The sequence below is a fragment of the Neophocaena asiaeorientalis genome, unplaced genomic scaffold (genome assembly GCF_003031525.2).
Source record: "Neophocaena asiaeorientalis asiaeorientalis breed wild unplaced genomic scaffold, Neophocaena_asiaeorientalis_V1.1 scaffold275, whole genome shotgun sequence".
Taxonomy (NCBI): Eukaryota; Metazoa; Chordata; class Mammalia; order Artiodactyla; family Phocoenidae; genus Neophocaena; species Neophocaena asiaeorientalis.
In genome coordinates, this window is record NW_020173679.1 from 960,769 (window position 1) to 985,900 (window position 25,132).

The following is a 25,132-nucleotide window of genomic DNA, read 5'->3' on the forward strand; positions in this document are numbered from 1 at the left end:
CCTAGGCAGAGGCGGTGGTTACAAGAAATGTAACCAAGGTAGGTGAATGGAGTTCAGGAGGGAAATGAGTCACCTTGTCCTGCCTCCTTGATGGCCAGGAAAGAAGTCTCGTGTCATCACAGGCTTGCTTCTGTGTGCGATGGGAATGTATGGGCTTTCTTGGGCCCGCCCCTTTATTAAATAGGATTGTTTGTAATCATGATTATGGCTTTGTAGCTCACCACTAAGCCAGGCATTTTTGCACGCATTGGCTCACTTAGTCCCTCACTTCAAGCCACGGATGCGGGCATCATTATCACCCCCATTTTACAGATGAGGAAACCGAGGCTGATAAGGGCTGCCTAGGGTCGCCTCGCTAGTCAGGAACTGGGGCACGACTCACCCCCATTCTGTCTGGCTCCATAGCCCATGTTCTTGGCCACAGGGTGATAGAATGCAGTACTGCACTTTACAGTTTACATAATGCTTTTCGTGCAGCCTCTCACGTGATCCCCACAACACCTGTGAGTCAGATGCCTGCCATCATTCCATTTTAACAGGTGTAGAAACTGAGGCTCAGAAGGGCAGCGTGCCTTGCTTGTGAGTCTTGCAACCATAAAGCTGCCAAGCTGGGTCCAGAGCCCACCACACACACACACACATACACACACACACACACACAAACACAATATCTGTGCCCACATCCTGTCTCGGGCTGGCCGTCTCCTCCTCCATAACTAGAGACAGTTAATCCCTGAGCTGCTGCAGACCTGTGACAGACTCTCTGCAGAGCGGGGAGCAGCCCCTCAGTGGTCTGCATGTCAGCAGAGCACCCTCGGGTAGGGACGAGGCCTTCGGGTTGGGCAGGTCGAGGCATGTGGCTGAGCCAGAACCCGAAGCCTCTGGGAAGCTGGCTCCACTGTTCATTCATTCATCCTGTTTTCATGAGGCTTTGGGAATCGAGTGCTTGGCAGACAGACTGCAGGACAGACGTGCACTAAACAGATGACACAAAAATAAATGGATAATTGCAGACTGTGACGAGAACTCAGGACGCAAAAGTGCAAGGTGCATTAGATCCCCCTTGCCAAAGGGGCCGGGAAGCTTCCCCGGGGATAAGGCGAGCGAGCTGGAAGCTCAGAGACAAGTAAGGGTAGAAGGTCACTCGGACCATGGGCAGAAATGCATGGGGCCCCTCGATGGTCCCACGGCCCAGAAATGAGTGACTACATGATGTTTGCATGGCCCTCTCGCTCCCCAGGCTGAGAGCACTTTATCTGGATGGCTCAGTCTCCTCAGCTATAAAATGAGGCTAATTGTGGGGCCCCATTTCAGAGGCTGTGTTGAGGTAAATCAGAGAGTGCATGGGAAATCCCTCAGCACAGAGCTGCCCAGCACTTAGTACTTGCTCACTAAACGTTTCCTACGATGATGGGTGTCTGTATCCTCAGGGTCAAGCGCCTGGCCTGGCATAGTCTAGGTGCTCAGTTAAGGTTTGTGGTATGAATGAACGAATGAACAAGTGAACGAACAAAATCAAAAGCATGTGTTTCTGGAGGGTAACCTGATGGATGATGAGGCTGTGAAGGAGGCAGGGGCCAGGTCACAGGGGGCCTGAGAGTCCTGCTGGAGAGGTGACAACATCCTCAAGGCAGAGGAAGGACTAGGAGGGAGGGAGGCAGACGGTCATGGTTTTACTTTCCTGCTTGACGTTGGTCACGTGGTTAGTACTGTCATCATCCTCCCATTTCCAGTCCCTAAGTGAGAAAATTGAGGCTCAGAAAAATCGGGTGAGCCGGCAAGCTCATGGCAGAGCTGGGCTCAAACACCTCTGCTCCAGATTTGCAGACTATTTCCCAGGCAGTGTTTGTTGACTGAGATGCAGCCGGTTCAGGGAGCAAGCTGCTCGTGGCCCCGTGTGTTCCTCTTGTGTGCTCTTAGCATCCTCGATGCCAGAATTCCTGCAGAGTGAGAGAAAATAACACTTTACACACACAGTAGTTGGAATACTTAGTTCTTATAACTACTCTATGAAAAGAGATAAATACTAGTCTGCTGACTTGACAGCTAAGCAAAGTGAGGCTTAGTGTGGGATAGTGACCCAGGGTGCCCGGTGTCGCCCAACTGCCAATGAATGCAGGAGCTGGGTCTCGAGCCCCAGCCTGCTGTCTCACAGCGCGGCCCTGTGCTCTGCCTGGGAGCGCGTCTGCTCTGCTATCAGCTGCCATTCAGTGGCGGGGGTGGGCCTCTTGTCTCCCCGCAAGGGTGAGTGGGCCCCTGTCGCCGACTCTCTGGGAAAGGGTGAGAGGCCTGCTCTGTCACAGGAGAGACCCCACCTACTTGTGCTCTCCCCAGGCACCTTCAGCGCCCCATGGGCTGCCCTGGCCCACAGCCGTGAGCAGTACTGTCTGGCTTGGGAGGCCACGTACCTGATGGAGCTTGGCAACGCCCTGGAGACCATCCTCAGTGGTCTTGCCAACATGGTGGCCCAGGAGGCCCTGAAATACACAGTGTTGTCTGGTAAGCCTCCCCTCACCCCCACCAGCAGCATTCCCACCACTCCTAAGCCACACTGGTTCTGTACCTTTGCATGTCTGAGGCCCCCAGTGAGCCAGGCACAGTGCTGGTCTCCAAGAACACAGAGAGGCGAAGTTTATGATCCTTATAGGGAGGAGACAGATAAACAGCCCATCACGTTATCACAGAGTGTGTCAGTTAGCAATTGCTGCATAACAAACAACCCCATAACCCAGTGACTTAAAATAACAACCACTTATCACAGTAGCTCAGAAGTGTTGAGGCTTCATTTGGCTGACCTCTGCTGGGCCTGCTTATGCATCTGTGGGTCAGCTGACTGTCCACTGATCTAGGCCAGCCTTGCCTGGGGCAACCAGGGCAACTCGGCTCTGCTCCATTTGTCTCTCCTCCCCGTCCTGGGATCGCAGGCTATCCCACACCCACAACAGAAGTGCAGTAGAGGCACAAGTCCATTTCAAGCCTCGCATCCAGTAACATCTCATTGGCCAAAGCAAGTCACATGATTGAGCCTAGAGTGGATGGGCAGGGCAGGAGCAGGGGACATTGCAGAGTTATGAGGCCAAGTGGGAGGATACAGGGTGGAGTGACAAATTGGGGCCATCTCTGGAATCTCACACATGGCAGATACTTAAACATAAGGGATCTAGGCCATGTATCAGAAATGCGTGAGCTTCAGTTTTCTTCTGTACTACTTAGCAGTTTGACCACACATGGAAAACTTACAGATTCCAAGTTAGAGACTCTGGATGTATTCACTCTGGCATCCATTAGCCAGCCAATCCCTTCCCTAGAAGGACCCCCCCCCCCCGCCCCTGCCACCACGGCCTTCATCACCGATGTCCCTCCTCCCCAGGCCTTGTGGCTGCCCTGACCTGGCCAGCCTCACTCCTCAGTGTTGCCAATGTCATCGACAACCCCTGGGGTGTGTGTCTCCATCGATCAGCAGAGGTTGGCAAGCACCTGGCCCACATTCTGCTCTCCCGGCAGCAGGTACCTGGGAATAGCTGGGGCGGGGAGTGGGGGGAGCGGGCAGGGGGCGAGGAAGCAGGGAAGCATGGGGGCTGACTTGTGCACAGACGTCATACCTGAGACAAGCCCACGTGGGGGTAGCCCAGTGGCTTTGGGGGGGTGGGGGTGGGGGGGTCGTCATTGCTCCTCCAGGTCAAGTCATAAAAGCACCCTAGGGGGACTTCCCTGGCGGTCCAGTGGTTAAGACTCCATGCTTCCACTGCAGGGGCCACGGGTTCGATCCCTGGTCAGGGAACTAAGGTCCCACAAGCAGCGCAGCATGGCCAAAAAGATAAAAAGTGTCCTAGGATGGACCAGTAAGAATTACAGACCGTGCATCTCTAGCAAGCAATCAGGTGAAAGCTAACAGGCCTCTGCAGGTGTGGACAAGGCCAGCTCTCCCTTTCCCGAAGTATAGAGCTACCCTCTGAGCAGATCTCCAGTGGCCCAAATACCACGTAAAACGGTTAGGGTTCCATCCACATTCCAGACAGTCCGAGGCAGGAAAGTAGAAGTGAAGGGCCTTTCACATCCCTTGGCCGGGACTCAGCCCTGCAGCTATCCCTGGCTACAGGGCAGTTGGAGCTTCATTTTTGGCTGGGTAGCTGTGGGCCCAGAAAAACTCAGGTGTTCTGTTACCAAGGACAGAGGGAGAATGGGTGTAGGGTGATGACTGGTAGCCTTTGCTACAGAGTTCCTGCAGAATTGGAATATTGTTTAATGGAGGGTCTTCCATGGCAGTAGATGGATGTGGGGGGGAGGGTGGGTACATATACCGGCCCAAAAGCAAGGGAAAGGAATGGAGTACTGAGACCAGCTGGACCTTTGGAACTCATCTGCCCTCTCCCTCCACGTAGAAGTTGTACCCAAATACCTCTCATGACTTTCTTTTTCAAGTTGCCTTTCCTACAAGTTCTTTTTTTTTTTTTTTTTTTTTTTTTTTTTTTTGCGGTACGCGGGCCTCTCACTGTTGTGGCCTCTCCTGTTGCGGAGCGAGCATCTAACTTACAACCTCCTTTTATAGCATAAGGCCAATATTTCATGTCCCCACTTCCTATCTAGGAACAGAACAGTTGTGTCCCCCCCACCATGTGACTCTTTGCCTTTTTCCCCCCTCACACCCGGGGTACCTCCCGCCTCCTCTCTCGGCTCCAGAAGGGCCCCGCTTCACTGCAGTCATTTGCCACAGGTAGATGGGGAAGGAGCAACGGCCACTGGGTAGTGGTTTGAGATAAAACCAGGGAATTAAACCAGCCAGATGCTGCCTGTCAACCTGGGAAGAAGCCGGTTCCTGAGCAGGTGCCCTCCTGCATAAATGAAGGCCCAGACTCTCCTGATGGAGACATCAGAGCCTGGGGCCGGGAATAGCACAGGCGTGATTCATTAAGCGGGAGGCAGGTGCTGGGAAGTGTGCAAGGGCCACCGTCATCGGGGCTGATGTTTTTCTAGAACTGGCTGTGCACCATGCCCCCAACACCTGTGTCCTTTCTCCCCCAGGGCCAGCGGCCTGTCACCTTGATTGGCTTCAGCCTGGGAGCCAGAGTCATCTACTTCTGTCTGCAAGAGATGGCTCAGGAGAAAGGTAAGGCTGGCCCATTGTCACAGGTGAAAACACTTCCGGAGTCCTTCCCCCAGGCCAGAGGTTCTGCACTAGAGGTCACGAGTCTTGTGACCGTGTTCCCAGATCTTAGAGTTTAAAACAGCTTAAAAAGAAAAAACAGTCATTTGGAAAATTGTTTATTTCTTCCGTACATAAATTAGAGTGGGTGTGAGACAGTCTTATAAAAACGGCCTTTGCGTTCTGATGCGGGTTCTTGAGTGGGAGGGGAGTGGAAGAGTCCGAAATCGGGGTGTTGGCAGGGCTGCGCTCCCCCTGAAGGCTCTAGCGGAGAGCCGCGCCTCTTCCAGCTTCTGGTGGTGGCCGGCAGTCCTAGGCTTGCAGACGCCACGTTCCATCCTGCCTCGTCTTCACATCACCTTCTCCTTTGTGTCATCTCTTCTCACCTAAGGACAGTGTCAGTGGCTTTAGGGCCCGCTCAAATCCAGGATGACCTCATCTCAGGATCCCTCCCTAATTACATTTGTGTGATTTAATTACATCTGCAAAGACGCCTTTTCCAACACCTGTTACCAAGGACAGAGGGAGAATGGGTGTAGGGTGGTGACTGGTAGCCTTTGCCACAGAGCTCCTGCAGAAGTGGAATACTGTTTAGTGGAGGGTCTTTTCCAAGTAAGGTCTCACTCACAGGTTCTGAATGGACACATCTTTTGAGGGGGCCACCATTCAACCCACTACAGACACCTTTGGGAGTGTGTCATGCCATCCGAACACATACTTTCAGTGTTGATGCAGCGGAAAACTTGAGGGCCCCTACCCTGCTCTCGGGTCGGTGAGGCCTCCAGGACCGAAGGCCAGTTTGGGGCAGATCTGTCACCAGGGGCTGCCATAGTAAGGGGTTAGGGGGGTGAGGTGCAGAGCTCAGGGCACTTGGGGTGGTCCACCGTGCGTGGGACCCGGGCTAACCTCTCTCCTGGTGTAGCACAGCACCAGCAGAGAGAATTCCTTCTCTGGATGGGGGGAAGTAGCAAAGAATTTTCAGCAGTCTTTAACGCACATTTTGCTGGTCCAAGCAAGTGAAAGCCAAGCCCTAGGCCAGTGGGGTGGGCAGTCCCCGCTGCCCCTTACGCTCCTTCTGTCCACAGCGGAGGACGAGGGGAGCAAATGTTTGCCAAATGGTGATCCAGACTCTGACTTGGGGATAAAGGAGGGCATGGGCTTTGCAGGCAGCCGAGACCTGGATCTGAGTCCTTCCCCTGCTCACCTGGGGAGCCTGGGTTGGGTAAGGACTCAGCCTCCCTGGACGTCGGTCTCTCCATTTGCAACAGGAGGTGCTTGTCACCTCTGGGCAGTGTCAAAGGCCAGAGAGCATGGAGGTCAGGCAGCCGGCCCAGTGCTGGGTCCTGGTCAACACATCCTGTAGCGGCTTTTAGGCTGAAGTATCTCTGCTGGTGTTGGGGGTAGCTGCACTCGCCCCCTGCGCTCTAATGCTGTTGCCGCCAGGGAGGCCCCTGGAAAGTTGTCACGCTCTGCGCTGTCATCGTTTTGCTCCTTTCCTGGTCATCCTTCCCCCAGTCCACGCAGCAGACCCATCTGCCAGGCTCCTTATCACCTGGATGACGTGGTCTGGGGGACAAAGGCGTGTCTTTGGCTCCAGTTAGCATAAATTACATGTTAACTTCAGATCATTAATACAAGCCAAGTCTCCAGTTCCCCTCCTGAACGAATTAATTATCATTGATCATTTGGACACGGCCATTGGAATTGAGGTCGCCCATCAGCTGCCTCCAGCAAGTGAGGCCGGAAACTGATGGGAGGGAGATGTTCCTGCCCTCAGCCTTTGGCGGGGTGGTTCTCAAAGCAGCTTCCTTCCCGCCTCTTTCCTGGCCACTGCTCCCTCCCCTGGCTCTTCATAGCCCACCACTGAGAACTGGGGCTTTGGTATCAGGCAGACCTGGATCTGGGTCCCAGCTTCATCACTGACGAGCTGTGGCACCTTGGGCAAGTCACTTAACCTCTCTGAGCCTCAGCTTCCTCATCTGAACGTGGGACTTAGTACACTTACCTCAAAGGCTCTTCAAGAGATTAAAACGAGACGATGAATGTGAAAGTACCTGCTGCAATTTGGGTTCACTCAGTAAACGCTTCTTCCTCTAATCTGAGGACCTACTGTGCACGGGGAACTATGGTGAGTGTCGTGCAGATGGAGGCGCTTGTCATTTTGTGTCTACTTTCTGGCGCACACGTTAGATGGTGAATTCCAGGTAGGCGGGATCTGCCTGTGCCCCACCGTCTCTCTGGCACATGGCACGTTCTGAGAGCTCGGGAAGGTGGGTGGACTTGACTTCGGGCTGACAGGCTCAAGAGCCTGGCGCAGACTCCCCACGTGCCGGGCCGTGCACTATGCAGGATCTCGGTCTCCCGGCAACCCCCTGGGAGGTTGTTACTCTCCCTGCTTCTGGGATGAGAAACTGAATGAGGCTGCGAGGGAAAGCCAGGCGGATCCTAAGAGCCAGAGCCGGGATTCGACGCCCGGGTGTCCGGCTCCAGGGCCCTCGCTCGTAACAACTGTGCTATGCTTTGCAGAGGACCCAGACCTTGAACGTGGGTGGGGCTCCTCCAGAGGATCTAGAGGGAGGGGAATTCCAGAGAGTCCGGCCAGCAGGGAAGAGGAAAGGCTCTCAGAGTGTCTGAAAACGTTGAGTCTAGTTTTTCTGCAGCCTGTGAGAGGGGACTGAGGTGGAATATGGGAAATGGTTAGGACAGGAGCCTGGCACAGGTCTCGAATGCCGGGTTAAAGTGCTGGAACCAACTGGTTAGACGCTCGGCCTCTGAATTGTGGGACGAATGAACAGCTGAGCATAGTCCTGCAGAGGGAGGCAGTGGGGGCAGGGGGTGGGCAGTGCTGGGCAGCTTGTGGTTGACCCCCCTCCCCCCGTGCACACATTGTCTTGCATGCGCGCGCACACACACACACACACACACACACACACGGCAGCAACTCAGCCGACCCCAAGGGCCTCTCCTGAATGGATGGGAAGCTTCCCAAATAACAAGAATTGGGTAGGAATCTGAATAGAAGCCCAGCGGCCAAAAGCGCAGCTGGTTTTCTCCCCATCTGGTCACCTTCCGAAGGAGGAACTCACGGCCAGAAGACTCTGAACAAGAGTCTGTATTCTTGATCAGCCTGATAGTTTCCCCTACTTAATAACATCCCATCCCACCCTGTGTCTGGACGGGCGGTAATAAAGGACCCTGGTAACCCTTTGCCTTGACCTTGGTCAAGAACCCTCCAAGGAGGGGTCTGCCCCTCAGCTGGCTGAGGCTTATTCCAGATGTAAACAGCAGCTGCTCTCACGTGGGGGGAGCTGGGGCCCGCTTTCTCTCTGGGGCAGAAGAAGGCTCCCCGTGCCATGGGGCACAGGCACACTGTCTAACCCTGCCTGCCCTGCTGGCCTTCTCAGCTCCTCCGGGTGGACGGCAAGCCCCTGATGCCAGGCCTCAGAGCCGTTTATTTCCCCAGTTTCCCTCTTCCTTTCCGGAGATTATGTAATGTAACTCCTGGTGGCTTATAGAAATGGGAAGTTGGAAACAAAACACACCCACGTGCAGAGGGGAACTGAGGGGTCCTGAACCTGGAGAGCTCGGCGCTTGTGCGTGGCCTCCCTGACGGCCCCCTGGGGGGCCCGGGCCCAAGGCCACCCAGACCACGAAGTAAAATGAATAAAAACATGGACGTACACACACTCATAAAGAGGCTCACATTCCTGCGTGTTGAGCGTGGCCCTCCTCTTCCTGTGTTCTCTTTCTCTGTCATCCCCCGTGTCCTCTTGCCAGCCATCCAGGGAGCCTCTGGCCTTCAGGGCTTTACCACTTACCACCCGGTCCCCACCCATCAACAGACGGGGGACCAGACACAGCTCGAAGGATGGCACAGATGCAGGCCTTTGCGTCATAAGGCGACGGGGCCACACAGCTCTTCCCCACCGAGAAGATCCCAGCTCAGGTGCTGCAAATATGTGGGCTGTGGAGCCAGGGCATCTGGTTTGAATCCCACACGCACTGCTAGGTTCACCTACCCGCTCTGAACTCCAGGTGACTCGTGTGAAACACAGGGAATGATAATAGTATTGCCATCAAGGTTGTAAGGATTAAAGGCAATAGTGCATATAAATGTTGGCATATAAGAGCCTGGTAATTCTTACTGAGCATTTATATTATGCTAAAATCTGTCTTAAGCTTTAAAAAAGGGAGCTGGCTTGGAATTTCCTGGCAGTCCAGTGGTTAGGACTCCACGCTTTCACTGCCGAGCACCTGGGTTTGATCCCTGGTTGAGAACTAAGATCCCACAAGCCATGCACGGCACGGCCAGAAAAAAAAAGGGCGGGGAGCTGGCACCTAGGATTAGAGCACACACACACACACACATAGGTGACCTTGACCCTGGACCTTGTTGAGGGAAAAGCAGCCTCCCACCAGAGTGGGGGCCCACAGTTTTGGTTCCTTTCTGTTCCTACACCCGCCTTGCCCCCTCTTCCTAGACAACCCCCTTCCAAGTCCTGGCCTTGTGTTACTGATGGCGCACCTTCAGGTCTCCAGCTGGCTGTCTGTGGTTGTGAATGAATTATTCACCCTTTGCCCGGAGCTGCTGTTTCACATCTAATTCATTCCAGCTCAGCTGTCTGGTTTCAGGCAGCCCTGCTTGTTTAACACCCAATTAATCTGCACACCAAGGAGACCCTCTCCTAATTGCAGGAAAGCTGTCATTATCTGAGTTAGGAGAATGCAAAAGAGGAATTACTCTAATGCAGTTGAATCCACTAATTGTTTTCTGGGTTCCTTGAGACCAAGTAATGAAATGTAGCAATAAATCCTAGAGTCACACAAAGTACAGAATCCTTCAGCTAGCCTACCCCCACTCCCTGCCCCCTCCTAGCTGCAGCCCATCCTTTTTTCCCCTCCCCCAAGAAAAGCTGCCTGTAGCATTAACTATCTCACAACTTCATTTCCTTTTTGGGCCATGTTGCAAACAGCAGGGGGTTACTGCTTAGGGGATATGCAACCATTCACAAGGTGTCCCTCACCCGGGCCTGCCCCTCCCTCAAGTTCAGTGTGGGCAGCTTCCTTACAAATGGATGTCTAGACTACAAGCCCCTTGAGGGCAGAGATTGTGTCTGACCCACCTCTGTGCCTCCTGTACCTGGGATAAAGCCAACAGAGAGTGGTCTGTAAGTGAATTTTCTAACGTTATAAACATTCACATTGTATCAGTCAGGATAGGTGAGGTTATGCTGCAGTAACAAACATCCCCCAAATCTTAGCAGTGTAACACAGCAAAGGTTCATTTCTCACTTGTGCCATCTGTCCACTGTGGGTGGGCAGGGGGTTCTGACCTTTATAGTCACTCAGAGATCCAGGCCAATGGAGCCTCCTTCAGTAGGAGACACTGGCTCTTAAAACACTTTCACCTGGAAGTAACACATCACTTTCACTCATGTTTCATTGGCCAGAGCAAGGCACGTGGACATGTCTAACATCCATGAAGGGCCAGTGAATGTATTCCCACCATGTGCTCCAGCCAGAACATCTTACTTGGATTCTGGCCCCTGTAATTAATTCTCAGCTGAAGCCTCAGGTTCTTTATCTACAAACTAGGGACTTTTCTCTCTTCCTCCACGTTCCCTCACCGCTTGCAGGATAGACGTACACCTTGATGGAAAGCCAGAGTGTGGCAGAGGATGCTTGGGCGAGAGCCCCAGCGATTGATGGTACCCAGGAGCCCAGGAGCTCGGCCAAGGGGCCCACACACAGACAGAAGCAGCAAAGATTCCCCAGCCCGTTACCCACCAGAGGACCAGAGCTGGTTCCAGTCTGGCTGGGAGCAGGCTCCAGGCGGACAAAGCTCTGAGCTGTGTTGATGGTGATTGGCTCCAGACCGTGCCCAGGGCCCAGAGAATCAAGGGAGATGACCTGGTGAAAATGCCTTGAAAAGGTAGAGCTGCCCACAAATGGGAATGACTGTCATAGCGATAGTGTAGCAACGGATGCCACTTACAAAGGCCCAGCTCTCTGGCTGGTTCTTGCTCACGGATTTATGTACATTCTTGTCAACGCTCACAACAACCCCATAAGATAAGTGATCCTGCCCCGTTTTTCAGATGAGAGCAGTGAGATTTAGAGAAAGGTGGAGTAGCTTGCCCTAGAACTAAGATTTTGATACCTTTCTCGGACTCCAGAGCTCCTGTTCATATTGTTGTCTTGAGCCCTTCTGGCTGGATGTTTTCACTCAAAGCAGTATCTCAGATCAGACCTTCCCAACGGAGAGCTAGTCACAATCAAATTCACTCCATTAACTTGTATTCATGAAGCACCTACTGTGTGCCAGGCAACATGCTGCGCTTTGGGGAGATGACAACAAACTAGCCAGTGCAGCCCCCGTCCTCTTGGAGCTGACAGTCCAGTCTGTTAAATAATCTGCCCTCCCTGAGACATGAGTTGGGGGTCTTGCAGAATGGCTGTGGGGGTGGGCAGTGATGGATGTCAGTCATCTGAAAAGCACTTGGCATGTAGTAGGTGCTCAGTAAAGGGAGCCTTACTGTACTTGCATGCCAAGTTCTAGGGTAGCCGCCTGGTTGGGGCTGACACCCTTAATGTGAACCTCCTGCCCTTAGGTGGAGACATCCGTCTCTACCACTTAAAGCCCGTAAGTACTTGGCTTACGAAATAGAGTCACAAGAAGCCAGCCCCCCCAGGACACAGTCAGCTGCTCAGCAAGGCTTCCAGACCTGCCATGCCCCTCGCACAGCCCAGGTAGGTGGTTTGGGCTTGCAGGGGTACCTCGGGGGCTGGACGCATCTGCCAGGCTTCCTCCATCAGTTAATCGGATTCTCAGAGCAGTCTTACCACATACTCAGACGTGGGTGGTGGGAAGGACTGACTCCCAGTGGGAATCCCTTGCCTTCTGGGTATTTGAATGCTTCGTGTGGCTGAGGAATCTTCTCCGTGCAGAAATAGACCCAGGTTCAACGGGAGTTTACTGAGACCCCGCCTACCTGCTTCCATGAGTGGTTCATTCTAATCGGCATCATCATCATCATCTCAACAGCTAACGATTATTGGGCACTTACTATGTACCAGGCACAGCTAAACACTTTGCATGCCTTATTTTATTTAATCCTTCCAATAACCCTATGAGGTTTTAATTAGCCCCATTTTACAGATGAGGAAACTGAGGCTTGCTTACAGAGGGGAAGTAATTAGCTCATGCTTACAGGATTAATAATGATGAAACTGGAATTTGAGTCCACAATGGCTGAGCCATGCCTCTTTCATGACATGTTCTCTAATTCTTACAGTAACCCAAGGTCAGGATAATTACCTCCATTTTACAGCTAAGGCTCAGTGCGAAGCAAAGCAATGTGCCCAAGCAGGTCCATTTGGTGTTTTTGGTTGCAGGTCCTGAGAGTTCCATCAACTGCCCTTCCTTCCGCCACACCCAGAGCTCTTCTCTCCCCAAGAATGAAAAAAGGGGGTTCAGGGTGACTCCTGTCTGCTAAGGTCCAGGCATCCCTTGCCTTTACACATGTTCTCGTGCCTTTACACTTGTTCTCGCTATCCAGAATGCTCTCCCCTCCCCTGACCCCAGGCATGGAGCCAGTTCAGACACATCCTTCAAAATGTGGCTCGCAAGTTCCCTCCTCCATACTCCGTGTGGAAGGAAGACTCAGACTTGGGAGCATTTAGGAAAGAAAAGTAGTTTTTGCAAAAAGGTGTAAACTAATTAGACTTTGGAAGGTCTGGTTTGCCAAATTACACACACGCACGCACACAGCAGGTTCTTAAAGGAAAACACACACCTCACAATCACCAGGGTTGCCAAGTTTTCATCAGTTTGTTCTTGATGGAAAAGCAGGCATTTCTCCTAACGTTATTCTTTCTCATGAAGCCACAGGGACACCCAGAATCTTCAGACATCAGCGTTCCAAACACTGGGGACAGGATTCTCATTGGGGAGTCAGCAACTTATGCGAAATGCTCCTTCATTTGGGAACTCGCACCGGACAAGGTGCCCCTGTTATTCTTGCTTTATCTCAGAGGGTCCAGTGTGGGTTTGGTTTTGGTGTCGGTCGCCACAGATGGGATGCCTGTGCTGATGCCTGACGGTGACGGTTTCGTTAACTCTGATCCTCACAACATCCTCGTGGGGCAGGCATTTGATTCATCACATTTTACAGAGAGTCTCAGACAAGGACACTGAGACTCAGAGAGTCTAAGGGATTTGCCCAAAGTCGGAGCTGGGAGGTGGCAGAGCTGGAAGGTGGCAGAGCTGGGATTTGCGCCCAGCGCCCGGCCCCTAAATCTGGGTCATTCTTCTTCGTGCAGCCACCTCCCTGCGCCCTCCCTCACCCTTGCTCAGCTGTCTGTCTCCACACTCACTCACACCTCTGGGTCAGGCATTGTCTGTTGTACTCACCTCTGTATCACCAGCTCCTGGCCTAGGCTTGACACATACAAGGAACCCAGTACATGTCAGTAGTTGATGCATTAACGAGGGATGTGAAACCCATGAAGTTTGCCGTGAGCGCTGCCTGCAGAGAACGGCGCTGAGGCCTTCGGGTGATGAAGGGCTCGAGCTGCCTCATCACAGCGGACCCCACCAACTCCGAGACCCCGGCCAGCTGATCGGTGTGTCGCCCAAGCCTCCTGGTGACCCAGGGCCACTCCACTCTCCAACTTCCCGGCAGGCATAATCAGCCAGCATGCTCACGGCCCGTGTAGGACCCCTGCCCACCCAGAACCAGGACAAAACGTGCACCTGCCAAACGTGATACTTTGGGGCAGGAAATGAACATAGCCAGAATTCCCAGAGAGGAACAGTCCACTTCCGACAATGGTCCATCTGCCAGCCGACAGGATGAATTTGCTTTGGGAGTGACTGATCCTCTGACCAAGAGTATTTTTGGCCCCAGCAGGTGGCAAGAGTGGTGGGCAGTGCCTGATGCCAAGAACAGCCACAGTCCCAGTACTCACCAAGAGACTCTGGGCCCCAGATCAGGATTGTTCATCTTCCTATGTATTTACTTTCAAAGTTCTCAAAAATTGAGTAGTTGGAAAGAGAGCTCCATTCAGACTGACTCGTGGTAGCTGAGCCAGGAAATGGCCACGTGAACCGAGAAGTCAGTTCAGCTTCAGCTATCTATGCATCGATTCTCCCCCTCATCCCCAAAAGATGTGAAGGGAATTAATAGGCGACATTACATGTTGTCTCTGGCTGGTGGCCCTGTCCGTGCAGTTGGCGAGACATGATGAGACAAGCCAGCTCGCCTGTGCCTGTTCTCGCGCATCCAGTGAAAGCCTGCGGGGCCTGCTGCCCTCTGGGCACCGGAGCCCGTTCATGACATCGGTCCCGGTTCCCCCGTCCCTGCTCCATCTGTAAGCTGACGCCATTCGATTACTTCTCCTTGTGTCTTCAGGATGCAAGGGACTGTGACCTGAGTTCAGATCCAGCCCCTGCTAGCTACTGTCTAGGTGCCCTTAGGCAAATCACTTCACCTCTGAGCTTCAGGTTCATGAGTCAAGTGGGACCCTGAGGCCTTTGGGGCTTGCTCTGGACTTAATAACTACTGTTTATTAAACATACTATGTACCAGGCACTCTGCTAAGTGCTTTGCATATTTTCCGTTCTTTAATGTACAGACACCCCTAAGATGCAGGTATGGATATTCCTTTTGCTAATGAAGACGTTGAGTGCAGGGACTGTGTCCATTTCCTTCGCCCCTGCGTCCCCAGCACCTGGTATGGGATTTGGCACAGAGAAGAGGTATACAAATGTACGTATGTAGGGCCTGGGACCCAACTTGAGCCAGTCTGATGGCACAACTGGCCTTGCGGTATGGTAGGTGTGACCACACAGTGCTTGGCGTGTGGCCAACCCTCAGTAAATTAGAGTCCCTTTCTCCCGCTCTCCATCAGTTTATCCAGATGGATTTTCCAGGACTGTGGCTCTCACTGCCTCTGAGCTCACTAAAAGACAGTAACATCTTCAGTCTGGCAGCTCCTGGGAGGAAATGGAGCAAAATGTGGGATTCATTTGCTGCTTTTTTTTTTTTTTTTTTTTTTTTTGGCTGCTCTGTGGGGTTTGCGGGATACTAGCTCCCCGACCAGGGATCAAACCCGGGCCCCTGGCAGTGAGAATGCCAAGTTCTAACCGCTGGACTGCCAGGGAACTCCCTCATTTGCTGCTTTAATCTAAACTAACGGGGTCTTTCCGACAGGCCTGTAGCTGCAGACCATGCCAACCCCCTTTGGAAGGCATCTGCATCCCCTTGGTGATGCAGATATCCTTGACCTTAGCAGCCACACCTGCTGAAACGCATTTGCTCACACATGGAACCTGGGTCGTCTCAGCTGTGTAAAGGCGAGGATTCAGGAGCTTGCTCCGGCCTCTCGGGGGCCCGGCCTCGCTGCTCCACCATAGTTCCTCAGGGCTCAGCCACCGGTTGACCCATGTCACCCTCCTCCCGCAGGTTGGCCGTCGACCCCCGTGCCTACTAGATAAATCCACTCAGCTTCCAGGGGCCCCAGGTCTGAGCTGGAAGAGCCTCCAGAAATGGCTTTGTTTAACATCTTCATCTTACAGGCAAGGAAAAGGAGACCGGGAAAACACGTGGTCTAAAGGCAGTGATGACCGGTGTTTGTGTTGGGAGTTTGATGTTGTTATGATAGAGGAACCCAGACATGCCCAGATCCTAGCCCTGGAAAAGATCCTGTCTCCCCACAGGATTCCCAAGAGTGATGAGCATGTAGACTCTAGCTAAATGTGGCCAGGGTACCTACCACTGACCACCACCTAGGCTGGCACCAGAAACCCCTGGGGAAGAACTTGGCTGAAGCTGTGCTCGGTCACACCGCAGGCTCAGCCCCCAAAAGCTCCACACCTGATCCAGGGACCTACCTCATCCTGGCCGGCGGCAGCATGGAGGAAGGGAGTCAAAGGAGAGAGGGAGACAAACGGGGTGGAGACAGGGCCACAGAGAGAATATGTGGGCCTGGTCCTCTTCGAGGGACTCAGCTTGGAGAGGCAGCAGAGCCTCAGTCTGACTTCCCGATGTACAGTGACCTGCCCACAAGTATATCAGTGTCCTTGCACTTGACCAGTCAGACCAGCACCCCCTCTTCCCTTGGGGGCAGTAGTGGGAGGCCTGGGAAGAAGGTGGGCAAAGATGTGCTGGTATAAAAGGAGGAGAGGTTGTGAATTTCACTGCTCCTGCAGCTGAGACCAGACAGAGCCCAGGTCCTTCACTCCAAGGCCAGAGCCTGTGCCCTCCATCCAGCCATCTCAGGACCATCAGCATCCTCTGGACCTGCTGTGCAGAAGCTCCCCTGGGCTTCTTTATTCCAAGACCTGTCTCCCTAACCTGCCTTTCCTACCACCTGTCTAGCCATCTATAGACACACTTCTTACTCCTAACTCAAATGTATACGGGGCGTGAGGAGTGGGTTAACCCCTCATTAGGAAAGTCATAGAAAAGTCTGCTAATAATTACCCAGAAAGCCACAATTCCCCACACCACGGGTGTCAAAAAGGCCTGGTTCAAATCTCAGTTCCACCATTTATGAGCTCTATGACCCTGTGCAAATTATATAAGTTCGTCAAGCCTCCCTCATAGTAAAAATAGATCTAATGACACCCACCCATCAAGATACTTAGGGGCTTCCCTGGTGGCACAGTGGTTGGCAATCTGCCTGCTAATGCAGGGGACACGGGTTCGAGCCCTGGTCTGGGAGGATCCCACATGCCACGGAGCAACTAGGCCCATAAGCCACAACTACTGAGCCTGCGCATCTGGAGCCTGCGCTCCGCAATAAGAGTGGCCGCGATAGTGAGAGGCCCGCGCACCGCGATGAAGAGTGGTACTGTAAGGACAGACAAAATAGCACGTGTAAGGCACCTAACACAGGGCCTGGCTCACAGTAAATGCTTGGTAATTGGCTAAGATCATTGCACAGCAGGTGGTTTGCAGTCTTGAAAGCATTAGAACACTGTAAAGGGCACTTAGCACTCAGTGTAATCACAGTTGGATGATCCAGAGACACTTCAAGAACATCACATTGGGGTCAGTCAATACGATGGGCCTCGGTTCATCCTTTTATCCCATGGACATCAGAAATTATGGAGTCTTAGACTCAGGGTTCCAACGGACATTTGGAATCATCTGATTCAGACCCCTACACATACAGGATTCCCTTAACATCATCCATCAGAGGTCTCTACTAGTGTCTGCTTACTTGCTTCCAGTGACAGGAAGCTTAGACTCTGCCCAGGGTAGTTAGGAACTTAAGAACAGATCGATTTAACCTGAGAGTCAGTGGCTTGTGGGCTGTGCACCATCAGGCCCTGCTCAGAGAGTCTGTTAAGGTGGCTCGTGTTCAGCTATTTCCAGGGAGGCCTCTGGCACCGCAACAGAGCCCCGAGTTCTTCAGTGCCTGCGCGGCCAGCATGTCCTCAGATCTACTGTTGGCTTTTCAGAAACATGTTTTTATCCATTTTGAACTCAGAGCTGACCAGAGTCCCATTAAGTTCACAAAGAGTGTTGAGAACTGAATGCTGATTCATTTCAGTCCACCATAATTGTCACTTTCAAGCAGATGGAGCAGATGTCTGTGTTCACTGTCCGAGCTTCTGGGGAAACAGATTATCTGCCAAAGCTTCTCTCCACAGGGAGAGGAAGGGAATTCTTTTCCTGGCCATGGTGAGCCCTGATGACCCATAAACAGGTCCCTTGCATGAGTCCCAACTGATAGTAACTGAAGAATCCAGACCCTCCGCAGTGAAGGAGCATCCCTCTGGGGCTTTGAGGATTCCAGGAGGCGAAGAAATCATGTCTCCTTAATTTACATATTACTGAAGCATCTCAGTTCACAGCATTCTGTAATGGAAACTGTTGGGGTTTGTTTCCTTGTATCTAAGATATCCGTGACCATCGAGCCTGCTTAGCCAATATCACCAAAATGGTTGTCTTTTAGAAAATTGCCAGGCCTGTTTTGCAGGACAGAAGATTAGAACATTCCTGCCTGTGGGTGGTATGTTCCCTATACTTTGTGTTTTAATGACAGGGTCTGAGTTTGGGGGCCTCCATCCCTGCCACCCCAGCACAGATGTCCCTGTGTGAAATCTGACCTTTCAGGTCTCTACTATGTTCCCCTTTATTCTTTGTGTCTTCCATCTCTGGTTCACTCATTTACTCAGACATCCATTTATTTATTTATGCAAAGCCCATCTCCTGGATTTGCAGAACTTCTCAGGAAATACGGATAAATATAAAACATCAGGACCAAAAAAACACAGATGTGAACAGGAGGCATGAGCCAGTTGGGAAGCCCAAATACAGCAGAGTGGACCCTGCAGCCAGGCCTGGACTTGAATCCCAGCTCCGCCACTTACTAGCTGAGCACATGTACCCAGTCACTGTGCCTCAGTCTCCTTGCCTGTGAAATGGGTCTAGTAATACCTTCTTCAGAGCTTGATTGAAAAGATTAAGTGGGATAATATATGTAATGCATTTAGCAGAATGGCTGGCAAGTAGTAGGCATTCAGTAACCACTATCTTTGTCCCTGGTACTGTCATTGCATATTCTGTTGTTATTACCCAGTTGCTATAACTGAGCTGTGACTTTAGCTACTCATTTCCTAGCAATCAAAGCAAAAGCAGAAAGCATTGACTGCCTGTTTCTCACTTCTGTGAGGGGATGTGGAGATGCCAGCTCCAGGGGTAACAAGACCTTCCATTTCAACCTGACTCACTCTGTCTGAGTGTTGCACCCTCTCCTTTTAGGAGCTAAGTGCCCAGGTTCAGGCTTAATTAGCCTGAAACAGCTCTGCCTTTGGCTAGCTAGAAAGGTTACAAACCCGGAACCATGAGGATGACGCCATGGCTGGGAATGACCTTTCCAAGTTGCTGCCTAATTGTCAGGAGGGTGGTAGCAGAGGCGTCTGCAGAAACTCAGACAGGAGATAATGATGTCTTCAGCTTTGAGCACCTGGGTACTTGGAAGAATGTTAAATAGGCAACAAGTCCCAAGTTGGAGTCTTATTTGGGGGATTTTACATTTTGTAATTTAGCAATTGCTGGAGATTGAGGCTTCAGGGGACTGTTGCCGAACCTGGCTCACAGCTTAGAGCGCAAGGTTTTTATTCTTCCTGCCACATTTCTCTGCAGAAGTTTGATGGAGAACAGCTGCTCATCTTCAAAATGAGAAGCCGTCGTTCCAAGATGGGGAGGGGGGAAGGGAGCTGATGTTTATTGAACACCTACTGTGTGCCAGGTAGGAACAGAATCCCCCTTGATCTTCTTCCCAGTCACCTTGAGAGGTGTGAGCATTACTACACCTGGACGCAGGTGTTCCATTTTCCATTTTTACGAATGAGGAATCAGATGCCCAGGGAGGTTTTGTGACTTGTCCAAAGGCACACAGCCAGTAATGAGCAAATCTGGGATTCTAACCCAGATGCATCTGACTCTAAACCACTTCCTATTGACCCTTCTTTTCTGCTGCCTCTTATGATAAGCTTGCTACCCTCAAATTGCCTGTAATCTAGGTAAGAGAATGGAATCCAGCCTTAAAAAAAGGTAGATTAACAGTACCACATGCTTCACTGCAAGGGCCTAGACATTGAGCAGTTCAGAAGAGGGAGCCTTCTCCTTCCAGGTGGCAGGGAAGGCTTCAGGGAGGAGGTGGCAGGCCTTGAGGAACAGGTAAGCCTTGAGAGGCTGTGAGGGAGACAGGAGGCCTTAGAGCCTGAGCCTGGCAACAGCAAAGATCCAGAGAGAGGAAGTGAATGGTCTGGGAAGGGCAGGTGACCTGAGCCAAGATTGCTGCTGGGAAGTTGAGAGAAGTAAGCTGGGAGAGATGAACAGGGTCCAGGATTCCAGGGCTCGACTGTTGAGCGGACGCAGGCTCTGACTTGAGTCTTTCATGTCAGCACTTTCTCCTAATGTATTTATCCATCAATCAGCAGACATCTTCTGAGGGCCTGCCAAGTGCCAGGACCTGTGCAGGGCACAGAGGGGTCAGAGATCAGCCAGACCCCATCCCCGCCTGCGGAGAATTCGGGTGGGGAGGGACTCCCTTCTGAGCGTGCTCCCCACTCCATCCCCAGCCATCCTGCCTGCAGCTGCGCAAACCCGCCCATCTGCTGGTCCCGGAGGCCTCTGTTCTCTCTCATTCTGCTTCCTGAGGCCAGGATCTCCAGCCCCCGGTTCGGCCCAGCCTTAGATGCCCCTTAAGAGGATTTATTGAACTGCACCAAATGAAGCCAGTTGATTGAGTGCCCTTCCTGCCAGGCCCTTCCCATGAAGTGTCTCTTTGATGGTCACAGCCAACCTGGGTAGGCCCTAGGCATGCCTGACTCCCCCAGCAGGGCTCTCTCCACTGCCCCATGAGGACCGTGGACCTGTCCCTTTCATTGTACAGCTGAGTGTTTACCCAGCTGGTCTAGGCTGCACAGCTAGTAAAAGGCAGGGCCAGGGGAAAAAAAAGGCAGAGTCAGGTCTGGAGCGGGCTTCTCTCAGGGACCCCGGGGAGCGGCGGGTGCTCTAGGCTGTGGTCAGCCCACCCCTTGGCAGGTGGCCTTCCAGAAAGGTCCTGGAGGAGTGCCAGGCCCAGGAGGCACCTGGAGCATTTGTGGTTGCCACAGCACCATCTTGTGGTCACTCTTGGGGCGTGCACGTCACAAGCCCAGCATGGAGTGGGTTTCCAGCAAGAGCTCGCTGGGGAGTGTCTACCGGCTGCCTTCCACTGAGGGCTTGTGAAGAACTGAGCAGCTGCTCCTGCTTTCTGAGAATTTCCATGTCACCCAGCTACATTCTCCTTGTTTGCATTTATTAGGCATCAAAGATACAAAGTGGGGGGTAGGGGAGTTCCCTGGCAGTCCAGTGGTTAGGGTTCGGCACTTTCACTGCCAGGGACCGACCTGGCTACGATCCCTGGTACGGGAACTAAGATCCCACACGCTGCATGTCATGGCCAAAAAAAAAAAGAAAAGATACAAAAAGGAGGAGGAACTAATATCTACCAAGTACCTGCTGTCACAGGTGGTTCCAGGCATCATCCCATGGACCCTTCCCAACAGCCCTGCAAGTTAGCAATTCTTGGGCCAGTGTCCAGATGAGGAACTGGAGAGGCGTGGTCTGGCCCAGCCCAGGCAGTGCAGGGCCCATCAGACCCCTGCTCACACGTTATCAGAGCAGAAGTTCTGCCCGCCTCAGTATGGCTGGACCTTCCTGGCAGCCGCTGCCCAAAGTGTGCTATTATTTCAATGAACTTTTTTATCCCCAGACGAAAATCAGGAGGAAATGATCTGAAAAAGAATTTCTTAAAAGAAAGAAAAATCAGATCCCATTAGTGATGTCATCTTTTTTTTTAATGACCAAAACTATACAAGATCACGGTCCTGTGGCACTTTTTTTTTTTTTAAGATGGAAGGGAACTCAGATGGGGTTGTTTTTGAGAATTCCACAGCATCCCAGACATCACTGGGGGGGGGCCCTGCCATGTGGCAGACCTATGTGGAGAAAGTCATTGGCAGAGAAGAGGAAGAGCAATGACCAAGAGCAATGGGTATCTCCCGTTACCCGTCCGGGGACCTAGGCTCAGGCTAAGGAGGGCCATGGACACACACTCATCCTCACGGGGACATTCAAAGATGCAGGCTGCTGCCAGATCTGAGCCGCTTAGCGATCTGGGGGTCCACGGTTTGGCAGAGCTATTCATGCAAGGAGATGGCGGAGTTCGTGAGAAAGACATTACTATCAGCACCCTTATCAGTGATCTCTGCCCTGACTGTTCCTTACCAGCAGTCACTGTGCCATCTGTTTCAGGAACAGAATAAAGAGTTGTAAAGCTTGGGAGGGGGTAAGAGGAAGCAACCATGGGGAAATCTTATTTTGTACCTGGATCCAGTCACATTAAGTAAATGACCCAGTTGAAACATGACCACCTTTTAAAATAACTGCTGTCAGAAAGCAAACCTGACACTGTAGCCCAGAGAACATCAAAAGTTAAGTGGACTCAGACTTGCTAAACTATAGCCAATGCTGTGGACACCAGGTTGTAACCGCTAGCAGAATGATAATAACCGCTGTGGATTCACAACCAGGTTCCCAACCACAGGCATTATCATACAGGATCATGATTTGTGTTGTTTCTATTTAACATGGGTGTTCCAATTTAATATTTTTATATCAATTCATAATCTTTACCTAAATGTATTTATTTTGTAAGGAACCATTACCTCAGCTGGAAACCAAGTATTATCATACATGAAAAGAATCATTAAAAAATTAAAACATTAAAAATAAAACAATCATATTAAGATCTAGCATGATGTTATCACCTGCCAAAGGCCCTGAGCCTGAGACCTATCCTTTTTCTTTTAAAGAGGAGATGGTTAACATACAGTGGAGAAATATTATAGCTATATTAGCAATTTCTGGAGTGGCAATAGTGTGAACTAATCAGCCTGAAAATTCTCTCACTACAAATACTCCAGAAATGCTAGATGAACTATAGCAAATACCTCTTTAAATGCTTAGCTGGGCTCCCAAAAAGTAAGGGAAATCACCAGAGGTGAGGAACAAGGAGGGAGCAGAAAAACCAGATTAATAAGCATGTCGCCCTGACTGGGGGAAAAAAATATGTCTCCTTGGGGAATTCAGAGACACAGGGCCATGCCTCACTCGGGTTTAGGGTTCACATTTATACCACCTGCATGATCCAGGAGTTCCCCAAGTCAAAAAATTGACACCAGACTAGTCTGGGGAAAAATAGGTCCTCAATCCAAACTACACAGATTGCCATGTAAGAGCAGCTTTAAAGATGAGCTCGTATTCCAGACTTAAAAAACACATGGGGGGGGGGGGGGAACCATGTGGGAAAGTCACAAACAAACATCAGGATTAGATGCTCAGTCTAATAGAACAGCCTGAAAGAGCTCCCCCTCAAAAAATAAGCAGGTTTACAATTATTAAAGATATAAATTAAAACATTGAAAAATAAGTGGAAAGAGTAAGGCATTGAGAAAAGAACAGGGAGATTTTAAATCAAATGGAACTTTTAGAAATGAAAATACAGTCATTGAAATTAAAACCTTGGTGGATGAATTAAACAACAGATTAGACAAATCTAAAGAGAGACATAATGAACTGGAAGATTGATTTGAAGAAATTACAATGCATCACAGAGAGATAAAGAGATAGAAGATAGGAAAGGGAAGTTAAGTTCAACATTTGCCTAATACCAACTCCAAAAACAAGAGAATAGGAGAGAGATACAGTTTATTGGCTGAGAGTTTTCCAGACTTGATTCCTGAGGTTCAAGGAACATGAGTCTTGAGAAGGATAAGTATTTTACACCTATGCACATCATAATGAAATTGCAGAACTCCAAAGATAAAGAGAAATTATTTAAATGATTACTTTAAAAATGATTTTTTAAAAAATGAGTCTTACAACGAAAGCTCAACTAGACTGATGAGACTTCTCAAAACAATAGAAGCCAGAAAAGAAAGAAAAAGAACTGTCCATCTAAAATTCTATATCCAGCTAAACTATCATTCAAAATGGAAGCCAAAAGGTATTTTCAAAGACTGAGCAAGTTTACCTTTAAGAGACCCTTGCTGCAATACCTACTCAAAGATCTACTTCAAAAAGCAATGAATATTACTGTGATAACACAGAGAGAATAACACTGTTCCCAGAATCCAGGGCCATGCTGGTAAATACTAGCTGCCTTTATCATAATTGACTAAGAGCCTCCAGACCCTGTTCTGCAGCTGTGACCTCTGGCCCTCTGAATCTGGTGTTTGTGCTTGATCTTGAACTTGATCGAGATCAGTACTTGAACACCCCACCTTGATCTTGCCTAAAGGATTCTTTGGTCTACTTTTCCAGTTCTCTAGGTGGATCCTGCCTTCACTCAGGGTCCCCAAACCACATCCCTGAAAACAGCCACTTGGAAACAGCCTGGCTAGGCCACCCCAGCACCCTGGCATCGTTCCCACCCAGTGTTCTTCCCACTCCTTCCCCTCCTCACTAAGTGAGAATTCAGAGAAACATTCATCTAGTACTGGTATCATCGGGGATTTTTAACCCCTTGCTTATTGCACGTGACTATCAGTACTTCGCAGTGTTTCAGGTATATTGTGTACATCTGTGGTAGACTGATCGCAAAAACTGGCCCTACTTCTCCACCCCTCCCTGTATCCACATCCTTTTCAATATGACCCTGAAGCTCTTCCCATCAAGAAGTGGAGTCAGTTTCTTCACCCCTTGAATCTGGGCTGGCCTGTGACTTGCATTCACTAAAAAAGGTAGAGGAAATGACATCATGTCAGTTTCAAGCCTAGGCCTCAGAAGGCCTTGCACATGGATTCCACCCTCCTAGAACCTTGCCATTGTCTTAAGAGCGAGTCAAGGCTAGCCCACTGGAGGATGGAGATTACATGGGGCAAAGCCAAGTTATCTTAGCCAGCCCCCAGCCTACCTACCAGCTGGTTGTAGACACATGAGTGAGCCCAATGGGATCAAGCATGCCTGGATAATCTCAGCAGAACTGCCTAGCCCACTGGTAGGATCATGAGAAATAACAAATGGTTACTTTAAGCCACTGAGTTTGGGGATGATTTGTTACACAACAATAGCTAGCTGATAGAACATATATGACATTTTATTTATGTATATGCATATATATAATGAAATTGCTTGTTTTATACTGGCTCACAGCCTACAGTTTACCAGCAGCTGTATTTCCAAGTTATGTCATCTTAGTCAGTTTGACCTTTCTGATGGGGAATTGAGTTTAGGTGTTAGGGTGTAGGCGAATTGCCATAACTCTCCATCAAAAAACAGAAGGTGTGTCATCTTTCATGTGGACCCCTTTTTCCTTTTTCTTTGCATTATCTTTTCGCCCGCTTGGTTTGGCAGATGTTCCTGAGATTACCAAAGCACAAGGTCATGTGCCTTTGGTGTGGTGCCCACATCAGGATAAGAA

General features: G+C 50.8%; 1 protein-coding gene across 8 annotated transcripts in view; it reads left to right on the plus strand.

The window, feature by feature from the left end:
- Positions 1-25,132, plus strand: part of TMCO4 (transmembrane and coiled-coil domains 4) — a 91,975-nt gene that overhangs the window by 43,598 nt on the left and 23,245 nt on the right. For 5 of the 8 annotated variants that reach the window (XM_024749873.1, XM_024749874.1, XM_024749875.1 and 2 more), the window contains 3 exons: positions 2,335-2,499; positions 3,371-3,507; positions 5,023-5,107. In XM_024749873.1, coding sequence (XP_024605641.1) covers positions 2,335-2,499; positions 3,371-3,507; positions 5,023-5,107 — 387 coding nt within the window. The other 3 variants (XM_024749880.1, XM_024749878.1, XM_024749881.1) reach the window with 3 other exon arrangements.